Source organism: Atta cephalotes (assembly GCF_000143395.1).
Source record: "Atta cephalotes unplaced genomic scaffold scaffold00003, whole genome shotgun sequence".
Classification (NCBI taxonomy): Eukaryota; Metazoa; Arthropoda; class Insecta; order Hymenoptera; family Formicidae; genus Atta; species Atta cephalotes.
Window position 1 is genome coordinate 5422992 of NW_012130067.1, and position 10450 is coordinate 5433441.

The 10450-nt window shown below is 34.8% G+C and overlaps 1 protein-coding gene across 1 annotated transcript; it reads right to left on the reverse strand.

Moving 5' to 3' along the window:
- Positions 1-682: 682 nt before the first annotated feature.
- LOC105625587 lies at positions 683-8094 on the reverse strand. Its single transcript, XM_012206909.1, has 7 exons — positions 7926-8094; positions 3262-3528; positions 2345-2640; positions 1828-2135; positions 1504-1687; positions 1252-1430; positions 683-1130 (listed from the first exon to the last, which is right to left on the reverse strand). Exons 1-7 carry the CDS (start codon positions 8092-8094, stop codon positions 683-685), a joined length of 1851 nt encoding a protein of 616 aa, XP_012062299.1.
- Positions 8095-10450: the final 2356 nt, after the last annotated feature.

Genomic DNA, 10450 nt, shown 5'->3' on the forward strand with positions numbered 1-10450 from the left:
AAATTTATACAACTTCACATCAAAATTGTATTAAATTCCACGTTCCCCTTATGCGCGCGCGCGCGTCTAATATCTTGTAATAGTCTAGTATTGCTTTGCTAAATAGAAATAGGAAAAATTCGCGTATCAACACATCATAGACTTATTACAAAATTAATGATATTAAAATATATAATAACAAATTTGTCCAAGAATAATATTAAGTATAAGTAAATTTTTAATATGTGTGCCCTCAAAATATTAGACATCAAAATTGTCTATATAAATTTTATTATACAAATTAACGCAATATCACGAAAATACATTTTTAAAAATCTTCTTCTTTACCCTGAATGTGTAATGACAATGAAAGGCACACCGTATAGAACCGTAACAAGTGGTTATGAATGGCACAGATTTATCTATTATTATCATAATAAATTAAAAGGATATTTTTTAATTGTACGCTTATATAAACAGCTAATATAGAATTAATAAAAATTCTTAAATGATTAAATATTATGCAAGTTGTAAAAAGGAAGAGGAAAAGCGACAATCAATTCCACATTTACGAGAAACATATGAATTTGAAATTACTGCAGTATACCGTTTTTTTGCAAAACGATAAACATTACCACATCGTTGATTTAAATATACTGTCATTGGAAATGAAAGAATTTATTCATGCTGAGAAACTCGTTGTTTAACTGTATCCTAACTGCACTTTGCGGCATTGGCAAAGCCATTTAATAATACGTGCGTTTCGCTCGACGATACTCGGTGGATCATTTACCCTTTGGTTACACTCATCGTTACCCATGCCAATACTGCAGTTATTTTGCCACTGACTACCCTGATTCGTCTGATTAGTGCCGACCCAGGAGTAGAGTCCCAATGCCGAGTCCACAGAGCTGACACTGTCGAAGAATATGGGCGACGACGTCTTGGAGTCAGGTTCCGTTATACGCTGATAGTTATCCGAGTCCAGTCCTAAACGGTCGAAGAAGTTCTCAAGCTGAGTCATCGATCGCGGCGGGCGAGAGGATACCTTGCTGGAACGGCCATTATCCTGTCGCCAATATCGATCGCTAATGTCTGATTTAGATCGTAGGATCGGTCGACCGCGACCTTCCTTCCAACCATCAGAGAACCTAAAATCATAATCACATTATAACAAACGTTGCTGTGCTTAATTTCCTTCGGGTAGACAATAAATTTTAAATCTTCTTTACAAACATCTCAAGTAATTAAAAGTGAAAGGCGTTTGAATACCTTGAATTACAAGTTGGGCTGTAATCTGTTTGACTATTGCTACTTTCAGATTCCGGACTGTAGTGCCTCACAACGGATGGCGGTGTTCCACCAATGTAGCTGCCTTTTCTAGATCGGTCTTTTTCAGTAGAATGTTGTGTGGACGCACCGCTGTCTCTGCGTATATGAGCCCAACAATCCTGCGAGAGATCAACGATGATTAAGATCAAACAGATCTTGGAATATATATATATCTCGTCAAACTGTTCGTACCTGTATCCTGGGCGCTGGCTCGCTACGATGAGTACAATGTCCAGAGGAACCGCCGGAGTCTCTGGCTGTCGCCCCGTGGCTCAACTTGCTGGAACCCGATGACTTCTGTGTTCGTCCACCCGAGGATAACACGCTGCTCGCATCGCCGCCACCAGATCCCAAAGATCGCCTGATATGGCGGGAACTAAAAAATGGATTAGAAATGCACCACAATTGATCATCCACTTTACTTAAAATCAACTAAGTAAAATTGTTGGATCTATTGGCAATTTGTATCATTATTAAAAGTGGTACAAATCATTGACTCAAGCAGAATTCACTTACCTGCGATAACAAACGGCATCACGTTTAAAACTGTGATCCGAGTAATCTGAACTAGTTTCATAGTCCGGGCAATTGCTTGTGTTTGTAGCCTGATGATGGGCAGATGGCTTCGCGGATAATTTCGTGGATGCGCGCGGTGAGAGTGATGCTCGGCGACGCGTACTCGTGTGTAAATCTGGCAGCGACTTGTGGCATATCGTATTTTCCACCGACGGCGAGCTGTTTGACTTCCGACCGGATCTACCCGAAGTGTGCGAATGCGAGTTGCTTCTGCCAAACTTGAAACGAACATCTTGCGGCGCGCAATGCTGCGAAAAAATAAGGCAACGTGTAATGACACAACCAACGTAGTGTTCATTGATGAACACGTATATAAATTCCCTTGACAAAAAAGTGTATGTGTATGCGAACGCTGAGATGTATCGCACAGCTTAAAATAGTGCACGACTCTGCGGAAGATGAGTGATGGTATTATAGCACGAAGCGAAGATCGATATGTCGTGATTTTTTTTCTCACCAGAATACGGTCATCGTCCCGACAACCGGGCGAGAGACTTCCGGGCGAATATCGGAATTTCTCCTCTCGTGTCGGCACTCCGTTGCTCTGTGCCGTGCTCTGCGGCGGGCTGTCGGGAAAGAACATATTCTCCTTGCTGTCGGTGTTCAGCAGTCGACGCAGCTTTGTTTGCAACTCGCCCCCGGTACCGCTCGGGGGTCCCGAAATCGTCCGTCTTTGGGGAACCGGAACCAAACGTGGACTCTTCGGTGGCAGCGCGGGTGGCAGTGTTTGTTGAGGACTCAGAATCCCATCTACTGCAAAATTGTAACAAAAGTAGATTGTTACTGTATTTGCTGCAAAAGTGAGTAATTAATAAAATATAATTCATAATTAATAAAAATGTATCATTTAATTCTTTTGAACATGGTTTCAATTCTATGTAGATTTTGAAAAAAAATTATGTGAAGTCGAAACATTAATCAATTCAATTTTGTAATTGTAAGAAAAAAAAATATATATACAGAAATTTAATATTGACAAATTTAATACTAAAAATACAGAATTCGATATGTATATAAATTCACTTTGAAATATTTAAGCATCAAGATCCGCTTTAACTGAAAATAAGTTTATTTCTCTTAATTGATTTATTTTCATCGGTCTAATATAAATTCTAATTATTAATAGTAAACGATAGTAATTAATTTATACAGCATAGACTTCCAAAGAGCGTCTTAAAGACACGCAGAAGATATTTTTACATTTTAAGAACGTTCTTAAAGACCTCTCTCGGATAAAGTGTGCTGTGGGAATTACTTATTTAAAGTATTAAAAGCACTGTTGTTCAGTGCTTTTAATAATTAATTACTGTCTTTCAGTAATAAATCTAATAATCAATATTAGATTTCTCTAAGAGAAGATCTCTAGCGATTTACGTCTGTCTTGTTCGTGACACGAAGCCCAGCAGCAAGGCGGCGTCATGGGAGTTGGTTGCAATTGCGACGGCGACGTCGGCTGCATGGGGCATGAGTTGCCGGTGCATTTTCGCAGCAATCTCGGAGGCGGTGCGCCAGGCGCGCTCAGCTGCGAAACTTGCAAGTGTCCGCTATTTTTCAGCTCCTGCTTCCGATCCAGCACGGTCTCGCTCTTTACGTAGAAGGCTTTCGTTTCCTGCAGCAGTTCAACAGCGCTCTTCCGCTTTCCTGTAACACGAACGTAACACGGCGTAAAGAAAAAGGTCATCAGTGAGAGATTACTGGTGTAAATAATCCGCTTTCTGGAAGGAAACACCGTTTTCAGACCAGATACCTGATTGAACCACGTGCGACAGTGGGTCCCCACATAATCGCTAAATTTATGAAAACCGGCTTCTCTTTAGAATATCAGTTCCCAATAGGGTCTTTGATCTCTAATATTTATGCCAGGCTGATCAAATGTCCCGGAAGAATCACGTTTCACACCGGTACGTGCATGCGTTTTGCCTCAGCTTATTCGAAGCTTAATTTTTTATTAACGAATAAGTATTTAAATATTTAATTTCTCTATCACTTTTCAAACTCGTTATCACTCATTTTTTTTTATACATATTTCAGCGCTGCTATCCAGTCGAAAAAAATGAAACAGTGACTGAGGAAAAGTGACAAAAAGTAACTTTTCAGACATTAAATAATAATCAAAAATGACTAAAACATTTTTTTATTATATTTTTAAAGTAATGATTAGGGAGGAATCTGGTTAGGTTTTTAGATCGCTATTTTTTTGTGAATTTTTTATAAACAAATCATGAAACCGATCTTTCTAAAACTTTAGGGGTAATTTATTATATACATATTTCAACAATAATTTTTTATGAAAATAATGAATACAATAATAAATTATATATTAATCATTATTGTGCTTCAGCACAGACGTTGCTAATTAGTGTACAATGTGGAGCCTGTAATTCTTGCTTGAATCAAAAATACCAAAAATTTTTTGAAATTAGATAATAATATTTTATTTTAAATGAACTAAAAAAAAATAGAAGAAAAGTATCAAATTGGAAAAATTGTGGAACTTTGAAAAAAAAAATTACGATTTTGAATATAAAATTTCGACTTCGTTATGCAAAAATAACTTTTTAACAAATGTTTTTGGTTCATTTATATTGGCAATTATGTAATTAAAAAACTTTGGACGAAGTCGATTGGTTCAAATAGTTTTTGAATATCTTGTACGCCAATGTCGAAAAAGTGGTTTTGAGAAAAACATATTTAAACATATTTAAAACGTATTTAAACGTATTTTCGATATCGCTGTATATCTACGCGATGCGTACCTGTTTCTCATATATAACTACGCTATAACTACAAAAGTATTTTGAATTTCAATCTTTACGAGTATATTTTTAAAGAGTAATACTATCGATTAAAGCAAAAAAATACGAAAATTTTTATTCTCTAATAACCAGGTTTCCTCCTTAAGAGTAAAAAATATTTAGTCTTATTTTTCCTGGTACAGTTTTGAAAAATTTAATATATGCTACAAATTCTTTTCATAGCATGGTTTCAAAGTTTATGATAAGAATAGAACAAAGATTTGAATGAAATGGAATACAAATACATCTCTGATGTAATTTTATAAAATAAAATAAATAATTATTTTATTATATATAATAATATAAAGATATTCATCAAACAAAATAAAAATTAAACATTATTATTATCTAGAGCAAGAGATAAATACATTTATCACATAAAAATAATAAATAAAATTTTGAAACAAGAAAACTGCAACAAGAAAACAAAGACGTGTTTTTTGAGTGCAAGAAATAATTGTATTCTTTAAAAAGTCATGTCGCTTTTCAGTTTCATACTTACTTTAAAGTTTTAAATTTAAAAACAACAAATTTAACACTGGACTACTATCCAATCAATCAGCACAACAGTGAATGAATATAAACCACTGTTTTTAAGTAAGACAATAAAAATATAATTAGACCATTTATATTTTAAAAATTTCATGTCAGCTTAAAAAGAAATAATTATAATAATCCATTTTGAATGTGTAGTAATTTTTGAGTAACTTGTTAAAAAAGGGTGACAAAAAGTGACTAAATAACAGCGATATTTTTATTTATTAGATATGTAAAGAGAAAATATGCGCGAGACTTCCAGAATGTACGCACAAAAATCCATGATCCGAATAAGTCGATGCTACGAAAGTATTTCATTAGTGTTTCGAATAATTGCGAGCGAGACTATTTAATATTCAATTTGCGCGCGTGCGGTGTTTATTAAGAAACGTGATGAAATGCTAATAATGCGGAACGTACGAATGATTGTTGCATACGAAATAGAATTCTGCCGCCAATTAGAGCGGCTTTCGTATATAATCTTACTTATACTAATTGGCAATTTGGCGATAATCTCTTTCCGCGCGTAGATTTACAAGCCGGATATCCCCGATATATAGGAAGAGGAACATATATCGCGGACAGAGAGAGAATCAGCGTTAAAGCCAGTTTATGTCGACTTAATCAATGACACGCGTGTTTTCTCGTTATCAACCGTTTCACGCCATCTAACATTCTTTTCATATCATCAGAGACCAATCTGTTTGGCGACACGTTCATTTCTATGGCATCATCGGCGACAATCGCGTCATCGCGCGCGACGAATATCTTGCTCGAGCAAGTAATGTCTTCAGTTATGTGCCAAGATTGCCGAGGGCAAGTGTTAACGACGGACAAGCAACCGTTGACGAACGGCAGCATCTGTGAGTTCTTCTTCAGTTTTCGCATCGTCGCTGATTGACGACATGTGCCCAACATCGTCCGACACGCACATGTCTCCAAAGAACGCCAGTCAGATAAAACCCGGCGTTTCTCTCCGGAGAGGCAGCCACCGACTGCGATAATGGCTGGGACACATACTGGCGATAAAAAAAAGAGTCAGTTATGACAGAGGCAACGTCAAGGCCACGTATTGTATCGCAACACATGGCGAAATCACCGAGGAGAATATGCAAAAATCATGGGGACTTTCTATCATTTCATGCTCGTTCTATTTTATATCTCTTTATCAAAATTCAATACGGAAAAGGCTTTAGCAAAATTTAAAAATTTAGTTAGATATATATCTGAAAATAATGGCTTGGATCAAAATAATTATGTAATACATTCAAATTAGTTGTTAAAATGTCACAATTTTTGCGCAGCATTAATCACTATGCTTGAGATTTCTACATAATTATTTTAATGATCCAACAAAGAGTTGTTTCAAATCTACATCCAGCTAAATTTTGTATACTTCAATGAAATCGTTCTTTCTGTGCATGAAATTGAAATTGATTAGGAATTAATTTGAATTTCATTGAAAATTTATAAGTTTATCTATATATAATTACTTATAATTACTATAATTTACTTATAATTACTATAATTATTTATAATTATCTATAGCTATATAATATAATAAGTTATCGTTCTTTCTTCACATAGAAAGAACAATTTTGCTGAAATATCTAAAAATTTTGGAAAATTTTTATTGGACCATCAAAAAATGTTTGTATAGAAAACTCAAGCATGATGAACAATGCTACAAAAAATTTCTATATTCTAACAATCAGCTTGAGCTTTATTTTCTATTACAATTATTTTAATGGTCTAACAAAATTTATTTTCAGATCCGTATTTAGTTTTTTTATATTTCAGCAAAATTGTTCTCCAGTCCAGTTTTTTCTGTGCAAGTTTATATGATTTAGACAGGAATGGTAACGTAATTTTAATTCTTCTTTTTCTTTTTAACAGACACCTCTTCGCAAATATATCTATAGATGTGAAATTTGGACTAATATCTACCAGGCATGTCTTTTCGTGTTGAAAAGAATTCGTCGCGATTAGAGAAAATTTATGTCGATCCTTGAGAGAATCACAAGCCACTATCGCGAAGTGTATTTGACGACGTGTTATCGCAACATTAAATTTGTTGGATCGAATCGCGGCATTGCGCTCGCCATAAATTGTCGAAACGAGACTATCGGACTATCGGCGTTCGTCCTTAATCGGACGTGACACGATCGCGCACAATAGGACGTTAATGACGAAGATAATCCGAATTGTCGTAAAGGCAGAAAATGGGACGGATAATTTCTCATCGGGAGGTACAACTACACAACTGTATATAATTCGCAGTATATTTAGAAAAGCTTGTCATTTGACGTCGATAAAATAAAATGTAAAAATTGGAACGGAAGTAATGGCAATGGATTCATTTCGCCGAATAAAATTCGATCTCGACTCAATTCGCACGTTATAGCCGCACGATGATTCAAAACCAATAGTATTTCGCTTTTGCGCTTTTGCTGGTCAATTCTCTGGTATGATACCTCTGGAATGTACCATACCGGCACATGATAGAAATTTGTTTTACATCTGGCGGAACTTTGAGCGATTCGAAAGACGCGTGTAGAAATTTCTTTTTTCTCCCTTCTTCTTCTTCTTCAAGTGAATGTACGCGTCAATAGAGTGCCTTGACGCATCGATTCGCGATGCGATTCGCAATGCGATTCGCAATGCGATTCGCAATGCGTTTTGCAATGCGTTCTCACGCGCTCTCACCTGTATAGTCGGTATGTCGGTGATGACTTCTAACGTACGATGGTGCGGAATGCCTGATCTGTTGCATATCCCAGTATGGATTCCGGCTACTTCCGAAATTGTTCACTCTCGTCTGCTGCGAGGGCGACGACGATTGTTTGCAGGGTAGCCGGGCCATGGCAGTCGTCATCTTCTCTTTCACGAGATCTAAGCTGATTGCCTCGTAGACGTCCCGCTCAGTTTGTTACGTCGTCGTCTCAACCCCATTTTCAAGCTATTGTTTGCTCCCTGAAATAAAAAATGATCGTGAGTCATACAAAGGGGAATATTAATAAATAGGTTCGATCAATGTCAATATTCCACCAACGTAATATTAATTTTAATCTTTTAATTTAATGTATAAAAGCTAAACAGTAAATTAAATCGGGATTAATCTTACATTGGTGGAAGCGAGCCTTAATTATGTTATTATTGGTAATGAAAATTGAGTAAATTTCGTGCATTATAAATAGAATTATAAGTGTAAAGAACTGGCTGAAGTGCCGAGTGGGAAAGTGCCAGTTCATGCGCTTAGTTTAATATTTATCAAGCTGATTGCATTCAATGCTATCGCAGCCAGGTGTCTTTCATTACCACAACATCGACTGTGTAATGCACGGGCTACCCGTTTGCCTTACAAAAGAATAAAACGCGCGCGACATCGGAGAAACACCTGTACTAATCCTTTTTACCAGATCCTCCCCTATCAATAGCCATTCCAATTTAGATTGAGAAGAATGAGTCACTCCTCGACAGCTCGCACCCGTATGGATCTCGTAACAATGTCGCTTAAATTGGTCGCGTGAAAGCCAGGAAGGCTGATGTTACGAAAATATATAGTGTGATCAATCAAAAGGTGAAGTTTTTATTAAACTCCAATTAATCTAAGAACTCAAGTCGAAATAACATAAAATTGTTAGAATGCTGTAATTAAGTTTGACTCTTGGATCAAAATTATGTTAATAAAATTATTAAAATCATTTTAAAACTTTTCATTACGATGACAGACACAGCAGCTGTAAAAATAATACTGTATTTATAATATCTGGTCTGTTTGCTCCATCTTAATAACGCAGAATAAGCCTCAAATGGGAGTCTCCGAGACCTTTGCTATACTTTCTTGCATAGAATTAAATTTTTTTAATTTACTAATATTCTTAAAAATTATTAAAATTATCAATATCATCATTTGAAAATAACTAAATTAATTTTTGAAATGTAAAAGAATACAAGCAAAGAACATATATAAAATGAAAAGAAATTATTCTTATTTCCCTTTTTTCTTCTAAAAGAGGGAATCTCTAAGATTCCACATCCATTAGTATAGAATAAAAAAGCATATCACAGTTAAAAATAAATCAATTGATTCTGTCCGTTGAATATAAGAAAATACAAGCTAAAGAACGTATACAAAATGAAGAGAAATTATTTTTATTTCCTTTTTTTCTTTTTAAAAGGAGGAATCTTTAAGATTTCACATCCATTAGTATGTAATAAAAAAGCATATCCACAGTTAAGAGTTAAGTATTCGTAGACTATCCATTTATACTCATCGGACGTCATACGATGCGAATGTATTCACGAAGACGGCAGCTCAATAAATTTCAATCGTCAGCTGGTTTAGGTAATTTGCATCATGAAAAGAATCTTTGTCTGATCGTCGTTCGAATGATGTCGTCTTGTTTACTAATTTCAGCTTCGATTAGATGCAATTTATCAAATTTAAACGTAATGGAGATAAAACAGTTTCTAAATTTTATGAAAGACTAATTATGAAATTTTTTATCGAGAGATAAAAGCATTTTTCGAAGCAAAAATTTTTGCTTTTGGCGATAGCCAAAGTTATTTAATTTCGACAATTTAATTCAATTTTAATTCGACAGTCTCGATACTGAGCGAAGGTATCATTAAATTTTATTCGTGTTATCTGAATTCCAAAAAATTTTTGCACCTACAATGAGATAAATACATATTTGGAAAAAAAACAAACAAAGATTCTGAATACAAAAAGTTTAACAAAAAGTGTAAGCAACGAAGAGGTATAAAAATTTGCAAAATTTCTATATCCCATACGATCCGAAATGGCGAACTCGAGGTTAACGAACGATGTTGAAACAGCGAAATTGCTCGACTAAACGAAAAACTTTGACAGCGAGTCCTTCTCTCCACTTTCCATGTACACGCATTCACGGAAAAGATAGTTTTTCTGAAATATCTAAAAATTTAACTAGAGCTTTAAAAATATAGATCTAAAAATAATTTTGTTATATCATCAATGATTATACCTACGACGCTCAAATTGGTTGCTATCAAAATTTTTTGCAGTGTATTTCTTATCATGTTTCAAATTCCTACGTAATTATATTGATAATCCAACAAAATTATTTTCATATTCGTGTGTATATATATATATATATATATATATATATATATATATATACTTAATTTATTATATATAATAATACGTGTCTACTATTATACAGAACTAATTAGTTAATATATAATTA

Coding starts and splice junctions, on each gene's coding strand:
- LOC105625587 (XM_012206909.1), bottom strand. CDS start 8,094: ATGACGACTGCCATGGCCCGGCTACCCTGCAAACAATCGTCGTCGCCC. Junction 3,529..7,925: donor CCGACATACCGACTATACAG/GTGAGAGCGCGT, acceptor TTCGTGTTACAG/GAAAGCGGAAGAGCGCTGTT. Junction 1,431..1,503: donor AGCCAGCGCCCAGGATACAG/GTACGAACAGTT, acceptor GATCTCTCGCAG/GATTGTTGGGCTCATATACG.